General features: G+C 40.1%; 1 protein-coding gene across 1 annotated transcript in view; it reads right to left on the bottom strand.

Moving 5' to 3' along the window:
* Positions 1 to 19,559, bottom strand: part of Frmpd1 (FERM and PDZ domain containing 1) — a 169,551-nt gene that overhangs the window by 17,910 nt on the left and 132,082 nt on the right. The window contains exons 3-7 of the mRNA XM_071600458.1: positions 16,079 to 16,236; positions 15,186 to 15,288; positions 11,945 to 11,990; positions 5,001 to 5,108; positions 870 to 965 (exon numbers count right to left, since the gene is read on the bottom strand). Of these exons, the coding sequence (XP_071456559.1) occupies positions 870 to 965; positions 5,001 to 5,108; positions 11,945 to 11,990; positions 15,186 to 15,288; positions 16,079 to 16,236 (511 nt within the window). The remainder of the gene's footprint in view (positions 1 to 869; positions 966 to 5,000; positions 5,109 to 11,944; positions 11,991 to 15,185; positions 15,289 to 16,078; positions 16,237 to 19,559) is intronic.

Genomic DNA, 19,559 nt, shown 5'->3' with positions numbered 1-19,559 from the left:
TTCATATTAGAGTCATCTTTCATTGTCTCTGGATAAAATCCAAACTCTGCTGCCTGGCCATGTGAGGCCCTCCATGCCCACTCCCCAGTGACCCCTTAGCAAACAGCCTGTGTCCTGCTGCATAGTTCACTATTGCCTGGGCAAGGCCTGTTTTCCTGCTCTCTGCATTTGTTCACGTGACTCCCTCAGACTGATATGTGCTCCACCCCACAACTGCCTGTCCCTGCCTGCACTTGTTGAAATCTTAGTTGCCCTTCACTGCTCAGTTCAGGTGCAGCTTCTTCCCCAGCCTTGGTCAGCATCCTGGCAGCATGGAAGAGACAGTACTCTGCCTTTTCCCTCTCTTTATAGCCCTTATTTCATCTTGTCCTAAATACCTGGAGGAAATCTAGACTGTTCACTCTCCCTCAACTAGACTTCAGGCTCCTGAAGACAGATGCCACCCTTTACCAGAGCATCTCAAGTGGGTGCTTTTTAAATATAAGTTGAACTGACTTCAAGGCAAAACAGAGTATGCAGGGGCCTGGGCCTGTTCTCATATCTTGCCTGGGTTTTTAGCTGCTCTTGTATTTGAATAGTAGTTGGAGACAAGAGGCAGAGAAGCCTGATTACCAGTGAAGGCCTAGGAGTGTTAGAGGACCTTGGGCAAGTCACTTCACCTCTGAGTCCCAATTTCCTCCCTTGTAAGAGGTGATATGTATACTTGCTGAGGTTGTGTAACTAAATGAGATAACACAGTGCCTGGCTGATCACAAGTGCTCAGACCACAGTGACTGTGAGAACACCAAGGCAGATGTAGGGCAAGATGCTACAGGTCCTCAGAGCCAGCCAATTCTCCCAAGAAAGAGGTTCAAGTTTACTCCTATTACCTTCACAGTTGTGTTTGCCTCAAACTTGAAAGCTTTGGTCTGTCCATTCTCCAAGTACAGCTTGAGCACATTGGGCATACACAGTAGAGAATTTCCCTGGAAAACATAAGAATAGGGTTGTCTCTCTGACACAATGTTCCTGCCCCTGGGTGTGTCAAATCCTTGGCTGCCTGGTTTGGAGAGTAGGATCTTCTCTAAGCTCACCATGTCAGGGGTTGCTTCTTGGCATTAGGGAATTTCACCAAAGGTCAGTTATGCTTTGCCAATGGACACCCATGGGAACTGTTAGATCTGATGGACTGTGGAAAACAGTGACCCTTGCACAGCCCTCTGCAGTGTCTCATAACCAACAGCTGGCATTTCTCTGCTGGTTGCCACCTTTATGGGACAAATTTGGCAAATGAGACCACCAGCACACATGCTCTGCATATTGGGCTTTTCTGAGATTCTTGAACCCTGCAATGAGGGTCTGGCATGGAATGGGGGGTGGTGAACAGCTTCCTTAGCCTGAGATCCCTGTCATTTTACTGCTATATTCCCCATAATGAACCACTGCCAAAGGACAGAGGGATGCACTCCACCTCCACCCACCCCAGCCAATCACCCCAGATTTGTGAGATCTTTGAGGAACTATGCCACTCCTGCAGGATTTTTGGAAAGAAGACACAGGGCTGGTCTTGGTTTGATGACCCCATGCCAGTCAGGATTTCTGGGGTGGGGCAGAGCAGGGTTTTGGAGAATTTCCCCAGGACCAGTTCTCATAAAAAGTGATTTCTGAGTGTTCATCTACAAGTGAAAAGGGGTCTTAGGGCTGGTGTCCTCTAGAACCACTGTAAGATTATAGAGCCCAGGATTTGAATAGAATTGCCCTTCTCTACAAAGGGTTTAGGTATAAAGCTCACCTGGGTAAAGAAGTTTATCACCTTTACTTTTTTCAAAATTCCTGCGGCCTTTTCTGATGAGAATCTTGAGTCTTCTAAATATAAGAGTGCTTGTATCTTCTAAGCAAGACTCACAATCCTACTATTCTCTACACCATTTTTTAAAAACCACAGTGTTTTGTAGAGACAAAAAAGAAATATGGTCATAGTCCAGTGTCACTTCACACCTCATGAGGACAAAGGGTTTCCAATTGCTCACTCTGCTGTCATCTCACTTTTCTGGCTTTGGGTGCTTAGAAATCCTAATTTTTGGATTTCCCATGGGGGAAATTTTTTCCTTGGTACTTCATTATTCAGACTTATCAGGTTTACAAAAACATCCACAATATCACATACTTATCATCATCTAGTTTTTTCTACATTCTCTAATTTTCACTTGTATTTGTAAGTTACTTTTAGAGAGATTCAATAACAGCATATATCTAATTATATGTTCATTTGTTTTATTTTTGTATACAATTTTTAGTGGGCTTAATATTTACACTTTTAATAGCTTTCTAATATTCTATCAAATTGAAATATCAGAATTGATGTAATTATTCCTCTTCCCCGAAGAGTTAGCATTTTTTTCTATTTCTTAGTTATTTAAAATATCAATACTATAAATATCTTTAAATATATTTTTAAATAGATTTTTGCATTTAAATTATTTTACATTCTAAATTAATAGGAAACTGGGCTACTTTTTACAGCAGTCATTAATTTGTGCTTTTTTCCTCCCAAAAATGTTGGAGCCAATTTATAAAGTCCCAGTTAGTGCAGACTGTAGTTATTTTCTCAGCATCAAGGTTTCCATTTTAGTGACATCAAGCACCAAGTGTCACTTTATATCTTCCTTGGCATTTCTTTAACTGTGAGCAAAGTTAAACATATGCCAGATGCTAGTTTACTACTTAAAATTCTTCTAGCGTGGGCTGGGGATGTGGCTCAAGCGGTAGTGCGCTCGCCTGGCATGCGTGCAGCCCAGGTTCGATCCTCAGCACCACAACAAACAAAGATGTTGTGTCCGCCGATAATTAAAAAAAAAAAATTAAAAAAAAAATTCTTCTAGCGTGACTGGGTGTCCCTGAAGCTGCCTTATCATTTTTCAAAGGGAAAAGTTTAACAATCAGTTTTATCATCTTTTTAAGTATTTGAAAGGATGAATAGACAGGTCGCCCCATGAGGCCTCAGTGTTTCACAGTATCTGCCTCTTGTGGCTGATGCATACTCCCCAAGACTCTCCTTGGTGCCCAAACCTGCAAGTCTTCCCAGAGACATCATCTAGAGCCCTGCTCCTCTAAGCTCCCCATCCCCACCTAAACTCTGAGCCAGGATGACAGTAAGTTCAGGCCTCAGACCTTGTCCTTATCTGTCTTCTCAGTGAATGCCAGTTGTGGGGGAGCCGTCATAGCCCTTTTAACAAATTATTGTCTTGGCAATCTGGTCCACACTTGAGGTGACCCTATTCTCTACCTATCCTGTTACCTCCACTGCTCATTTCTGTGCACTGCTCTTGAAATCACATGTCAAATCTAAACTTAATCTGCTAAAGAGATTCAATCCACTTTCATAAATATGGACACCCAGAGACTCAAATATTGTTGACCAACAACATCATAGGTCTTTTCTGATTATTTATTTGGCTACCCTCTGGCTCCTTCCAGAAAAAATTCACCTTTCACTCAGGTCTAATGAAAGGTCTAAAAGACCTTTCTCTCAGGTCTTTTAAATGGCTGGACAGAGAGAGAATAAAGGCTTTGTAGATGTGGAGCAGGTCACCTGGATCCTTTGTTAAAAGGGCCAGGAATCCCTCCCACCCAGTACTCCTGCCCCACAATTTGCTGGTCTCTGTAGCAAGAAGACCAGATAAGAACAAATTTTTACTTCAAAGTTTCAAAATCTAATATTTGCCTGGGCATGACAGCATGCATCTGTAATCCCAGTGGCTCAGGAGGCTGAGGCAGGAGGATTGCAAGTTCAAAGTCAGCCTCAGCAACTTAGCAAGGCCCTATGCAACTTAGAAAGGCCCTATGCAACTTAGAAAGACCCTGACTCTAAATAAAATATTTTGAAAGAACTGGGGAGATGGCTTAGTGGTTAAACATCCCAGGTTCAATCTCTGATACCTGCTCCCCCCCCCCCAAAAAATCTAATATTGGCTGCTGTATTCAGAATGGCAATAGTTACAGATTATTATGTAAATTATGAATAAATGAGCCTTTATCCAATAATCCACATCAGAAACATCAAACTTTAGCCAACATTTTCACTTCCTAAATGGGTCTTCTGGCTGCAGATATAGCTCAGTTGGTAGAATGCTGGCCTCATATGCATAAGGCCCTGGTTTAATCCCCAGTACCACACACACTAAAAAAAACAAATAGGTCTTCTGAATCTCCAACCCTGGGTCTTTATGTTTCAATGAGAACTAGATAGTATGTCATAATGAAAAACAGAAGAAATGAAGTCACATAGATCTGGGTTCCTGTCTTTTCTTACTATGTGATTTTAGTAGTTAATTCTCTTAATCTCTCTAAGCCTCTGCTTACTCTTTTATTAAAATACCTCGCTTGTAGAGTATTATTGTGATTTAGGATTATGTACATAAAAAGTTTAGGTCACTTAATACAGGCTTAATAGATAATGGACTCCTAAAAAAAAGCAATCCCCACCATGTACATAACTGTTATCAATAAATCACTCTAGAGGGGATAATTAATTTGAAGGTTCATAATAAGAAATTAACTACTGGAATTTATTGAAATTACATGGGCAGAAGAAAGAAGCCTCAGGATAACATGGAGCTACACCCAGGACTTCTTTCCTAGTCCCACTCATAGCCCAGAACTCTCACCGGCATCCGTTGTTCAGGGCCTGCAGGTATCTGACTGAGGGTACACGAAGCCTCTAGCAAAAGTGCTGCTCTGTGTCCTCTCTGTGCTATGGGATTCCAGGGTTTCAGAGAGTCTATGCTAGAAAGTGCTCACCAGTTTCATCAAAAGTAGTTTCTGTGTGTGTTACTAGGAAATGAACTCAGGGAGGCACACTATACCATCCCCAGCCGCCTTTTTCTTTTCATTTGAGACAAAGTATGGCAAAATTGCCCAGGCTGGCCTTGAAACTGTGATCTTCCTGCCTCACCCTGCCAAGTGGCTGGGATTGTCTGGCTTCATCATCAGTAGTTGCAATCCCCTGACTAGTGACGCACCTGGCTGTGTCCACTGACAAGCACTTCCTCAGCAAAATGCACCTTCACAGGATTGGTCTTCAGCCTGGCCCTCTTCTCCTCAGTCAGGAAGGAAGATTTGGGAACTCCCTAAAAAACATCAACATGACATATTTTAGAACAGTGCTTCCATAAAAGCCATGTATATCTTCTCATTTCTTAAAAACACTCTGACAGCTATTATGGATTTAATTAAAACTTATAGGAAAAGATGCCATTCCATTTCAACATCTCTTTTCCTAAAATCTAGGGATCCCAACACAGACAATGCTTTCATGTGTTTGAACAGCTGAAAATTCAATATGGCAGCAAAGAGGCTATGATATGATGAAGACAGAGAACTGACTTGTGAAGGAGGAGGACTGGGTTCCAACCCAAGCTCTATTAACTTGACAGTTGTAAGAACTATCTCAAACCTAAATTCCCATGAAAGAAAACTAGAGGTGTCTGCATGTGTAAAACAAAACAAAATAATTGTGTGCCTTTGGCCAAGTCCTTGCCCCTCTCTGGCCTTCAATCTTCCCATCTGTACAATGTGAGAGGTAGAATTCCCTGAAGGTCTGACCCCTGTGACTTAACCTTTGGCCCTTCTTTACTCTGTTCTAGAGAAGAAAGATCATCATTGGTTGGTATATATAAATGTTGAAGCCCTTGGACTTAAGATAAACTGTAGCACTTGACAAGAAGAATCTTATATGATTTAGAGCAACAGGATGTGATCTTCCTGGATGAAATCCCAATACACTATTTCTCAGTCTAGCATCCTATGTTGCCCTGGTCTGAATGGCCCTTTAAGCCAGCCTCTAGGATGTTAAATGTGTAAGAGTCCTGATAGGGAGCTCTGTGTGATGTTCTGTGTAGCTGAGGGAAGAGATACGTAACAGCAATCAGGAAAACTGCTGGAGATAATGCTCACAGATTCAGATTTATCAACATACCAACATCATAAAGTATGTAACATAAGAAAATAACCCTAAAAATTTAATGCAAGAAGATATATAAATTTATTGGTAATTAGAATCTTGGTGTGACAATTCAGCACCTCAAATATATAATTTGCTTTAAAATAACAACAACAAACATTTAGTAGAAGAGAAGGGGAACTAGGAATGTTCCAAGAGACATTCACCTGTAGAAATTACTGGTCAAAAGGGATAGAAGAAATAAGTAAAAAAAGAAAATCACAATATAAGCTAGTGAGGAGAGTATCTGACTACTTTGAATGAGTTTAAAACTCTTTCCCAGGTGAATCTAGGGAGCTCATGGACAAGGTCACAAATGACATTCCACATGGGAAAAGAATGGAGGAAACATTAGGAGACTAAAGATGTTCAAATAGCAAGTTTCCCAGACAATGAATATGGAGGAGTCAGAAAAACACATACTGGTAAACTTTGTCATTAATTCTTGGAGAAATCTAAGACGAGATGATCAGAGAGCTTTTAGGCAGCAATCACTAACAACTAATATGGAGTTACCAAGAATAAGTCAAAGTCAACCAAGTTCATTTTTCTTTTGAAGATAGGATTCCAGATTGGTAAGCCAGGGTCTTGTGGATATGGAAGTATTCCTTCATTCTTGTAAAGCATTTGATAATCTCTCCTATAATCCCCCTGTGGAGAAGGCCAAAGGCAGAGCCATTAGGTAGATTCAAAACTGGTTGACCTACACTCAAAATAGTCTTGATTTCTTTCTTTCCTCACCCACCCTTGACATATTGGGCATTGAACCCAGGGTTTTGCACATGCTAGGCAAGTGCTCTACTACTGAGCTACACCCTGATTTCCAAATGAGAAACTCAGGCTCCCTTTGGCTCCATCTTTATCAATGCTGTATAGCAATGCCTTAGTTGAGGTCAGAGAAAGTGAATTTATAGTGAATGACACAGAACTGCAAGGTTTTGTTCAGAAGATTTCAAGCAGCAGAAATTGAGAGGAAAGATCAAGGAACTGGGAATCTAAAAGAAGGCTGCACAGAAAACTTGAGAAGCTAAGGGTCAAAATCCAGGAAATCACCAAGAACAAACATAAGAGGGTAAAGAAAGAGCTGAAAGGAACAAGATAAAGTGAGCAGTCAAAGTGACTGGTATAACCATCCCCACCCTAGAGACTCAAGGGAATGAGAAAACAGGCAGAACAGAGGAGAGATGCAGAGAGAGGAGGAACTTGCAGGAGGCAACCATTGTTGTCTCTAACCTTAGGGAGAACAATTCTGAAAGACTTAGATCCAGAGCTAGATCATGCTAAAGAAAATTAACTGGCCAGCAGCTGGGGGAGTCTTGGAAGAGGAGGTTTCCTGACAGAAAGGGAGATGACTGCAGCTGGCAACTGTATAAATAAACCTTTCAGTCCCACAATTCTCTGACTATAAAATGTCAGCATGCCAGAACACCAGGCCAAATCGACATGACCTGACAGGGATTAAAGTGAAGTGTGGCACTGAGGATCAAAAATACTAATTGCACAAGCATGGGATTGGGGGTGCTTGGCTTGAAAGCTATTCATTTGAAAACTAGCTCGGTATTTAGTTGACCACAAGTTTCACCCAAGCCAACAGTGTGATTGGGCTTGCCAAAATGTTAATCCAATCTCAGACTTCACTAGCATTCTTGGTGCATCTCAGAAGGGCACCCTCCATTTCCCATGGTCCTTTTTGGTTGCTGGTGGAACTGTAATCCTTTGGGGGTGCCACTATTTGGGAGAATCACCATGAAACTGGAATCCATTCAGAAAGCTACCATGGAAGTGAGAGTTCAGAAAAACACATCTATGAGAAGAGTTGATGGAACAGTTGTTTAGATTAAAGAAGAGAAGGCCACAGTTCCAGATCTGTGGGGAGCTATTTCATACCAGGTAGAGTTGTTTTTAACTAGGACTAATTGGTGGGAGTCACAGGGAAAAAGGGCTTCTCTTACATTTGGAGCTACCCAACTCTGAAACTGGCTGCTTTGAGAAAGAAAGAGCTCTCTTTCATGGAAATGTCCAACCCACAAGACCCACAGTGGTTCCTACATCTGCATATCAGTACCATGTACCTTGGCATCTAGAACTGTAAAACACCCACTTAAGTGCACTTGGGTTAGCTGGTGTTTTAAAAAGACAACTGGAAGAATATGAGCTACCCTTGATTCTAGTACTTTTAAGCTCTCCCAGGGCTCTGACCTAATTCATCAGAGAGAATTCAGCAGACACATGCTGATAACATCTCTGTGTTTTTGCTGAGGTAAGAGTTAATGCTTAAAAGAGCATTAACATGGACAAGTTGGAAAACATTTTTACATCTTTTTCGAATACCCACCCCCTGCCCTGAGTTACGCAATGTGATTTTATGAAAACAGCAGGGGTTAAGGCATACAACAGCATAATGTTATCAAGTGTGTGTTCTGCAATCTACTACCTGGAAAACAACCCAACCCTGGATATGAGACAATGGGCGTGTGAGGCCCCATGTCCTCATCCATAAAAGGGGGATAATGAGTGTACCTGCCTTGGAAGTTTTCCTTTTGGAGACATTCACTATCAGTATTAATTTTGTTATAAATAATTAATATAGTATAAATTAATATCAACAAATACAGATCTTTAAAATTAAACCAAAAATACTTTTCCATAAAATTGTATGTCCTAGAGAAGCAGTAATTAATTTCCAACTTTGGATTTTATCATTTCTAATTGATTTCAAGTCATCTGAGGATTCCAAGAATCTAAGTCTCCTTGCTGAAGCAAGACACGTATGACTGTTTGCAATGCTTGCAAAATGCTCCAGGACATTTCTGGTGAGAGGCCCAGTGTGGGTGGGGGACGGCCAATGTTCAGGGAATTTCTCAGAGGCACTGACAGCCATAAACTGGGCTGATACCTGCTTTCCCTTTAGGACCTCCAGAGAAACAGGATTCATATTACTCCTTTCCTGGAAATCTCGTGGGATTCTAAGAGTGGAAGAGAAATACAGCAATTTTCCTTTCTTTTCCACTTTTCATTTTTTAAATTTTTTTTTAGTTTTTGGTGGATCTTTATTTATTTATTTATTTATATGTGGTGCTAAGAATCGAACCCAGTGCTTCATACATGCTAGGCAAGTGCTCTAGCACTGAGCTACAACCCCAGCCCCCTACTTTTCATTTTTTAAAGGATGGTGCTATATGATGTTTCCCACCCTATTTATGTAAGTGTTTTATTTTGCTCATTTCTTGGAAATGGAGTAAGGAAAAAAATTCCCACCTAATTAAGATTAAGAAGTTTCCCATTGAGATGATAATCAGCTAAATAAAAAGAATGTCTTAACACCTGCACCACCATTTATACTGATTAGCCTTCCCTGTGCTTTATTGGTTTCACATTATTTCATAGGTTTAGAATAGAAAAATCTCCACTTATTGTGCATAAAACACTTGGTTTGTCATATACCTGGCAAACATCTTAATCCTAATTAGGTGGATATTTTCCTACTCTATTTCCAAAAAATAACACTTGTCGAGTAAGGAGGGGAGATCATTTCTTTGCTTGTGAAGTGTTTAGGAACACTTTATAGTATAAATTAATATCAACAGGAACTTATATTTTCACATAATGAAATAGCCATTTGTCCCACTGTACTGTTCCTATTGCCTAGGTACTTAGGAAATTTTTCTAAAACCTGTGACCTTATACATATCCATCCATGTTGTTTACATTTCTATGGTTTGTTTTTTATATTTAAATTCTGTAAAACCGTGTAAGTCCAGACTGTATATTTTCCAAATGTCCAAGTATGTCTTCTTGAATAATTGTTTTTTCTCCTCCTGGTTTGGGATGTCATGTTTATCACATACCTAAATTCCATACAAGTGTCTGTTTTTTTTGTTTTGTTTTTGTACTGGGGATTTAATCAAGAGGGGCTTTACAAATGAGCCACATCCCCAGCCCTTTTTATGTTTTATTCTGAGACAGGGTCTCGCTAAGCTACTTAGGTCCTTGCTAAGTTGCTGAAGCTGACTTTGAACTTGTGATCTTCCTGCTTTAGCCTCCTGAGTCACTAGAATTACAGGCATGCACCACCACACCTGGCTACAAGTATCTATTCTTGGCCTTTCTATTTGATTACATCCATATGTTCAATATTTTACAATATCTTACTGTTTTAATGATTGTGGCTTTATTAGTTTTAAAATCTGTACATCAAAGTCATCCTCATTGTTCTTGTTTAAAAATATCTTCTTGATAAGTCTCACTTTGGTATATTTTGTTAATACACAAATAAAAGTTCCATGAGAGTTTTTTGAATTTTCATCAGCATATACATTAATATAAGAATAACTGATGCACTAAGATAAAATGAGAATACTTCATCTCCCCATCAAGGAGCTTGGTATGGATCTCTTTTTATATTCAAGAATTGATTTTTTACATTCATTAATAATCTTCCTTCCTTTCATCCTTTCTCCCTTCCTGCCTTTCTGTGGTGCTGGGGATCAAAACCCCAGGGCCTCACCTATGCTGAGCACGAGCTCTACCACTGAGCTCCCCAACCCTTTTGCCCCCTTCAGGGAAATTTTAGTTTTCTTCACAAAGGGCCCACATATTTATTTTCCCTAAGGTTTTCCTATTTTTATATTTTCCCCCTTAAAGAACTAGTTCTTGAATTTATAACTTTACAACTTTTCTGTTTTCTAAATCATTATTTAGATTTAGATTATTTTCTTTAGTCATATTAGTTTTATTAGTCTTATCTACCTACTTCTGGTGCTGATTATTTAATTGGTCTATTTCTTTTTAACTAATTAAAAACAATAAAGGCTATGAATTTTACCCTGAGAATTGCTTCAACTGTGCTTAAGTTTTAAGAAATAGGTGCATGCCTGGGAGCAGTGGATGCATGCCTGTAATTTCAGCTGCTTGAGATACTGAGGCAGGAGGACTGTTAAGATTGAGGCCAACCTGGGCAACTTAGTGAGGCCCCGTTTCAAGATTAAAAAATAAATAAAATAAAAAGGACTAGGGATATAGTTCAGTGGTAGAGTAATTCTGGGTTCAATCCCCAGTACTTCCAAAAAAACCCCATAGGGTTCTAATTTATAATTATTTTTTAAACTATAACAATAGCTTTGCTTTTCTACTTGATGCCATCTTTATTTAGGAAACTGCAAATTCCAAAGGGTTAGATGCTTTTAATTAAAGTTTTGGCAATTATCAGTTTCTATTTTAAATTATATTCAGGAAAAGGAACCTATACAGTTTTTCATTTGGGGAACTTATTGCATTTTCTTGGTAGCCTGGTGTGTGGTCAATTAGGTTAGATTATTAAATTTATCTATGTCCTTTCCACCTTTTTTTGGGGGGTGTATCTGTATTAGTGTATTAGTCATTCACAATGAGAATTTTCTATCAACTTTCCTCCTTGGTAGTTGTTGCCCTTATAATTTGATCATAAACTCTCCCTTGAATAATAATAAAAAGTGCCTCTTGGCCTGTGGTGGTTCAGGATTGCCAGTTCATTCCTGTGCTCAGATCTGCCACACCTTGTCTTGTGAGCCTCAGAGTCAGTAAAACACTGTCACATTCAACAGTTCATTTGGTCCTCAAAACAATCCATTAGACAGACAAGACAATCATTGTCATAAACACTAATTTAAAAAAGTGAAAACAAAAACTAATAACTTGCCCCAGGTCATACCACTCAAAACCCATCTCTCGACTCTTAGTTTGGTGCCCTTCCTGTGGTCCCCTCTGCAGAAGCACAGGTCTGTCTCCTTCACTGGGCCATAAGTCCTTGAGGCCCAAACCATGTTCCTCCAAAGCACCTACAAGCAGGGGGTCTTCAAGCCACCCACTGCCCAGCAGCTGTTGCCTTCTGCCTTTTGACTTTCCTGCTGATTTTATGAGAGATCTCTTCCAGGGGCTCCAGGCCAAGAAGACTGAGACTAATACACAGGACAGAGAGAGATTTACCGATATGCAGCGAACAACTGTGATTGAAAGAGACTCTTCGGCTTCCCTGAAAGAAAAAAAGAAAGAATAAAAACAAAAACATTCAGTCATTCTGTATGATATGTGTGTGTACGCATGCACGTGTGTGAGAAAAAAAAACTGATGGCATAACTATAAAGCAGCCTCTTCCACATTGATTTCTTTGCTCAGCAAAACTGAGGAGGGCAGTGAGGAAAGCAGCCACCTGAAAAGGAGCTAAGCTGGCCCCAAGTGCTTCTTCTACCTCAAGGGAATTTTTAGATACACCTTCACCATGTAGTCTACACCCAGTCACCAAATTAGGGTTCCTGATTTAGTCTTATGTGATGGACAACACATCCAGTTGATACTAGCTAGTCTTATGTCCAAAAAAGTTTTAAAGAAAATGTGGCAATGACACAGATAAGTTGCTATTTCAGAAAACTTAGAGTAAACATTTCACTAAGTAGAATGAATGTCTGATGTTAAGATTTATCAGATAAAAGCCAACCAGTTTGTTATGTTTGGGTACATGAAGTTAGTAATGAGCACAAACATAATCAAGATACTAAACATTTTAGTCTTGAGTTATTTTAGATTTCAAAAATGATTAAATCAATCAGATACTTGACAAACCTCCACTTTCTACTAGTAAATGGGATCACAGAATTGATTCATTTTATCCTTTCTCTTTGCCATTGCAATATAGAGAAGCAATTTGCAAAATAATTTCATCTGACTTCTTACAATATGAACATTTAAGCCAATGCCAGCAGGTGTGTTATTTCCTCCAATGAATAACTCAACCTGAGTTTTCTTAGTGTCTGGGGACTCCTCTCCATTTTATGTGATAACAGGCCTCTTCTGAGAAAAATCACAATAAACCTAGGTCTCAGTAGCTCTCGAAAGGACATTTTGGCCTCACAAATATTTGAAGGAATTAGAAAGGTTTTATTGCCATTCCTGGTGTGTTATTTTGTTTTGCTTTGTTTTTCCCCCCTTTATAACTGCTTTTAGACACTGGAAATTAACATTAAAAGATAAGAGGTCCTGGGATTTTCACATGCAAAATATGGACGGGCCACATGTGCACAGCACACCTAGTGTCATGGCCTGCTCAAAAGCCTGAGGTGGCATGCCTCACCCCACTCCAAGAGTAGAACACTGGAACTTGCTGTGTTGGCATCCAGGACCCTCCATCATCTAGGTTTCACTTTCTAGAACATTTCTGGAGGCAAACTGAACTGTTTAGCGTCCCCTGCTACCCACCCTGCTGTTTCTACTCATCACTTTGCCTAGTTACATCTACATCTTTGGGGGCCAAACTCAACGGAGCGTTAAAGGTTCAGTTAAACACTTCTAGAACCTTTTCTGCTTTGTCAAACTACAACTTCCTTTGAAGCTGGAGGAATCTCCAGTATTTATAGTCCATTTTCTCTGCTTTTCTCAAGTACCTGCCCTCAGTCTCAGAGGGGTGTGCACAACCAGCCTGTAAGTGACTGAGCTGTGGAGCTGCCTTGCCCCACAGGATTTCTTGCCCAGCATCTGTGCTCAGTGAACAGACAGGGGGTAAATCATTACCTAAACATCCCAAATTCTAGTTTATTGCTTAAATGTTATCAATACATTTATTGATTCATCAGAGTTTGAGCTAGTCTGACAGAAATATTAGTAACACTGAAAACCTAAAAGTGCATTTTCTGAAAGTTATCATATTTTGGAAATTGCTCAATAACTGGGAAAGCAAACTTCATGATTTCCATACCAGTATTTCTTTATTTTTTAGAAATATTTTTAGTTGTAGATGGACACAATATCTTTATTTTATTTACTTATTTGTATGTGGTACTGAAGATCCAACCCAGTGCCTCACACTTGCTAGGCAAGTGCTCTACCACTGAGCCACAACCCCAGCCCCAGTATTTCTTTATTTTTAAATGAGAATATCCAATCTTTTCCTGATAATCCCATCTACTCAACTTTGTCTCTGGCATTTCTGAAACAATACTGGGCTTGGTAGAAGGGATTCTGATTTCTATGATTTGACAGACTTTCTGTCAATCTTTTATTGGCACCAAGGATTAAACCCAGAGGTACTTTACCACTGTGTCACATTCCCAGCCATTTTTTATATTTTATTTAGAGGCAGGGTCTCACCGAGTTGCTTTAGGGCCTTGCTAAGTTGCTGAGGCTGGCTTTGAACTGGCAATCCTCCTGCTTCTAGTTCCTGAGCTGCTGAGGTGACAGATGTGCGCCACTACACCAGGCTCTGAAAATCTTAAATTCTCTGTGTGTGTGTGTGTGTGTGTGTGTGTGTGTCCATGCTTCCCAAGGGTGGAGACTGCATCCTTCATTTTCTCTTCTCTGCCTTGCAATTGTAGTTGCCTATTGCTTTGTATGGGCTAAGATGATACGCCCTCAGAAATGAATTCTAGTCCCAAAGCATATCAGTCAATTTACAAAAACCACAAGTTAACTTTCACCTAATTCTACTTCTCATCTCTCTGTATATTAAAGTCATTAAAACAGTGTTGAGTAGGAAACTTAAAAGCCAGAACCTGCACATGCCTAGGGAATGTCTGGTAGTCCCTTCCCTCCTGTTGCTGACATTCCTCCTTTAATCAGGGTCACCAGTTCCAAGTGCTAACCATATTTCCTGTTTCAGCTGAGCACCCACTGTGTGCCTGCCCTGGTCTCAGTGATCATGGCATAGGTAGAGAGTGAGGCATTTACTCAAATCACCAAGGAGGCATTTAACTCAAATGACACCAAGGAGACAGTTGCAGGTTACATCAGTGAGATTATACGCCAACCAGGCTGAACCTGCAGGAACATTTAAGAGATATCAAAAGGATTAAGAAGAACAAACAGATTTGGTATCACTTTAGCTCAGTCTCTGGCATAAGTACAACAAGTTCATCAATTCTTAGAAGGTAGGACCTACGGGATATTCATTACTATATCTCCCGCTATGCCTAGCAGTGTTTTGGGCAGAGGAGGTGTTTGACAAATAAGCACCTGTGATGGCTAAGTTCTTCTGTAGGCAGGTGAGAGCAGATAGTACCAGCCCCTACCAAGAAGCCACCTCACCAGACATAGTTAGAACTCTAAAGACGGTGTTGCTCTTACTTTTTAAAGGAGACTGGACCTTCCTAAAATCACAAGATCAACTATACCATTCCTGTTGCTCATCTTGCTCTGTGATCATCTATACAGCTCTGGATGATGGGAAACAATCTGGTACCTTAGAATGTCGACTGCTCGTTCACAGGAGAGGTCTTCAGTGGTCTCATTGTTCATTTGGAGGATCTGATCACCAGGGAAAAGCTTGCCATGAGCGGAGCCTCCTGTTGGACAGAAAATAAGTAATTGGTGCTCAGACCAGGAGTGCCCAGACCCTATGTGTCACAGAGTCACAGCTGAATGGCAGCCTGAGTCCCTTGGACACTGGTTCATATGGAACTTAGTGTTCCACTTTATAAACCATGTATAATGTATATATCATCCATCAACTTCAAGGGGTGTTAAGATACTATCCTGAGAAAGAAATCTTCCCAAAGCAATAGAGCTGGTTAGTGAATCTGTTATATTCTTCTCTGAAGGACTCTATTGTGTGTCTGTGCATGTGTGTATACAAATTGAAATTAATATATTTTAACTAGTCCCAGATTTAACATCACTACATAGCTCATATATGAAAACAAACACTTGGTTTTCCCAGCCTGCTATTCTCCACCCCAGGCACAGCCTATATTTCACAAAGACTCAAGTGAAAACAAATCAATAGTTTCTATTATTGTCTGCTCAGAAACCGTTGCCAGCTAGAAGCACAGCAGGGTTCAAAGACGAGGGCAGCTTATCTAAACATTTTCATTGCCCCTGAGATTGGCCAGGTAGCTGGGGGAGGACAGACGCTTTTGGGGACCTGGGGCTCAGAGCAACAAGTGCTCTAGGGGCTCCTTTCCTCCTAGAATCAAAGAAAGGTGCAAAGCCCAAGACAGAATGTGGTCAGAATTTTCTAACTTCTTGGAGTAGGTTTTTATGCCTTTTGTTATAGGATAGATCGATGGGAGGAGAACCAGGGCTACTTTCCCCCAAGAAGCCAAATTCCTTTCACATTTTCCAGTCAACCCTTACCTGCTGTGACAGCCACCACTGTGAGAGGCAGGGTCTCAGAAATCTGAAATCCATAGTCCTGGAGGAGGGCATCTTTTTCTATCTTTACTGTGTGCCTCACAGGGGTTAGGGCCTGTGGTGGGTTCCCAGGAGGCACATCAGCTGCAGCGATTTTAGCCCTGGAAGAGACGGACTGTGTGAAAACAGAGAAAGGGAGGATTCTAGTTGGTGGCCACAAACTGGGTCAACCCCAGTAATGACAGAGAAAGATGCAGAGCTGAGCAGACATCAGTTCTCCTCTTGAGAGGGATAAGGCACAAACACCACTAATTACAAAACCATGCAGAACTTCACCCTGTGGGTTTTTGTTTTTATTTGGTACTGGAGATTGAACCCAGGAATGCTCTACCACTAAGCCACATTCCCAGCCCTTTTTGTTATGAGACAGACTCTCACTAAGTTGCTAAAGCTGGCCTCAAACCCCCCAAGTTGTTGGGATTACAGGTGTGTACCACTGCATCCAGCTTTAGCACTGTGCTTTAAAAGAGAGGTTGTGAGGTGCTGTGGGCACTCAGAGAAGGTGGAGAATGGTTTCCACTTTGCAGGGCAGGGGATAAGAAATCAGGGGAGCATTTGTTACCTGGAAGAGGTAGAATTTGAGCCACATCTTGAAAGGTGTCTAGGGTATATCTACACAGCCCAGATCCTGGAACTCATTGAATATGCTGCAGACTCAATGAATGGATAGATGAATGGATAAATGAACAGAGAAGTATTCCAAGCAGGAGATACTGCTTGAGCAGAAGAACAGGAGAAGAAAAACATGAATAGTGAACAGGAACAAGGAGTTATTTAGTTTGACTATTTGATGATGGCTAATTTTACAGATGGATTGTTTCTTTGGGGATTTAAAAAAAACTTTATATATATGTGTGTGTGTGTGTGTGTGTATCTATGATAACTTTTACTTCCCTTTAAACTATGTAACTGTGAGGATTCCAATATAAATTCCAAATAGCAAGGACTCTCTATAGTAATTTTTATAAACATATATATTGTGTCTATATCTAAATGCAGGGTAACTCGAAAATTGTATTTTCTCTTAAACTGACAAAGTGAGTCACAAGCTATTTTTCATTTGTCTGTGGCAAATGATTTTTTTCCTTCTAAAAACAGTGGTTCTTTCTGAGGAAGGTCAAATGACGATGAGATGAGGTGTTTACTGTCATTATAAACAACAGAAACGTGGAGAAGTAACAGCTTCCTGGGGTTCTGCAGTTAAGGTCTATCATTTATTCTCATCCATTTACTAAACACTGTCAGGAACTGGGCCTAATGTAACAGGACCTCACTTATTGGAAAATCACCTCTGTCATTTATAATGATCTCGAATTTCAACAAGAATCAGGAAACATGAAAAACGGTTTCATGGGGTCAAAATGCACATGACAAGTACAAGTGCAAAGCCTCCTGTGCTCCACATGTCAGCCACCGAGGAGCCCCTCAGATGGGAAGTAGATTTAGGCTCTGTCCAAATAGGTGACGTAAGCTATACAGTGAGATAAGCAGAGAGAGGATTTCTTCCCAGCAAGCAAATGGGTAATACTGAGAAGGGCCAGCAGAGACCTACTACAAGGGAAGTCACAGAAAACAGAAAATTTCTACTGAGTAAAGCCCATAGCTCTTCCTGGTTTAAAAACAAAAACTTTAAAGCTATAAAACAGCTGTTAAGCACAGTGGTGTGTGCCTATAGTCCCAGTTACTCAGAGGCTTAGACTGGAAGATTATTTGACTCCAAGAATTGGAGGCCAAGACTGGGCAACATAGAGACCCTGTCTCTTATGGGGAGGAAAAGGGCATAAAAGGGCCTTTCTAATTATCATACTGTATACTAAAAATCAGAAATCAACATTTACCTCCGTCTCCTCTCCTTCTTCTCTCTCTCTCTCTCTCTTTTTTTTTTTTTTGGTACTGGGGATTAAACCCAGGGGTGCTTAACCACTGAGCTATATCCCCAACCTTTTTTATGTTTTGTTTAGAGACAGTGTATCACTGAGTTGCTTAGGGTCTTGCTAAGTTGCCAAGGCTGGCTTTGAACTCATAATCCTCCTGCCTCAGCCTCCTGACCCACTAGGATTATAGGTGTGAGTCACAGTGTCTGGCAACATTTGCCTTCTTTTTTAAAAAGCCATAGGAGTTTGATATGGTGGCATTTGCCTGTAATCCCAGAGGTTTAGGAGGCTGATGCAGGTGGATCCCCATGTTTAAGTCCAGTTCCAACAATTTAGTGAGACCCTGCTCAAAAAAAAAAAAAAAGGACAGGGGATGTGGCTCAGTGGTAAAGTACCACTGGGTTCAATCCCCAGTACAAAAAGAAAAGAAAAGAAAAAAAAAGCCACAGGATAAAGATACCCTAGACAATAGACTTATTTAACATGACAGGAAAAATGCTTATACTATTAATCAGGGAAAGAAAAATGGTAAGAAGAATAATAAGCATAAAAATGGAGAAGTACCTTTTTTTTTTTAAAGCAGATGATGACATATACCTAGAAAATGATGAACAAAGAAACTTTCTAGTGCTACAAAATAAGTAGAGTTGCAGGATAAAAAACTCAGCCTAAAAAAGCATTCAACAGGGGCAGGGGGTAAGGGTTAGCTCAGTGGTAGAGCTCTTGCCTAGCATGTGGCCAGCCCTGGGTTCAATCCCCAGCACTACACAAAACAAAGCCAAAGCAAAAGCATCCAACAACTCATTAAAAACAGATTAGCTGAATGTACATCAAGTGCCAGGCATTCTTAATGAGTTGATACTCAACAGCTAGAAAATGCCATGAAAGGATCTAAGTCATAAAATTAGTGGTGTATATTAATTTAATGCAGGGTAAGAGAAATCAATTAAGGAGAATAATACAACTTTCCTTGAAGCAATAAAGGAAGATAGAAGTAATTGGGCAAAAGTTGTGCTGGGTTCCTGGTTGGAAAGATTAAATATTGAAAAATAAAAGCCCTAAGTTAAAATATTGACTTAATGTAATATAGATAAAAAAATCCTTCCAGATTAAAAAATATATGAGAAATTGACAGGAATTGTAGTGGTAACAACAATGGTATAATAATAACACAAGCACAACTATATATTGTAGAATAATCTAACTTGTTTTCTCATACATCTCCTTCAACCCTCTCAACAAACATGTGAGGTAGGTGTGATCATTATCAACTTTTCACATGTAGATAAGGAGACTGCATCTTGCTTTGATAATATTTAACTTGGTAAAAGTCACCTGGCTGTGAGGTAAGTTTCAAATTGGGGCTACTCTCTTTAATAGGCACGTCATAACAACTTCTAGGACACAGCTGCCCAAATGAAATCTAAGGCAAGCCTTAGATAAAAATGTAAGTTTTCTGGTAGCCATGTGAAAAAAAGGAAAAACAAGCAAAGTGAATGAATTAATTTTAGCAATATATTTAAATTTACCCAAATATACTTCAAATACTA

This window comes from Marmota flaviventris, chromosome 13, assembly GCF_047511675.1.
Source record: "Marmota flaviventris isolate mMarFla1 chromosome 13, mMarFla1.hap1, whole genome shotgun sequence".
NCBI classification, from domain to species: Eukaryota; Metazoa; Chordata; class Mammalia; order Rodentia; family Sciuridae; genus Marmota; species Marmota flaviventris.
This window is presented reverse-complemented; position numbering and strand designations above follow the sequence as displayed.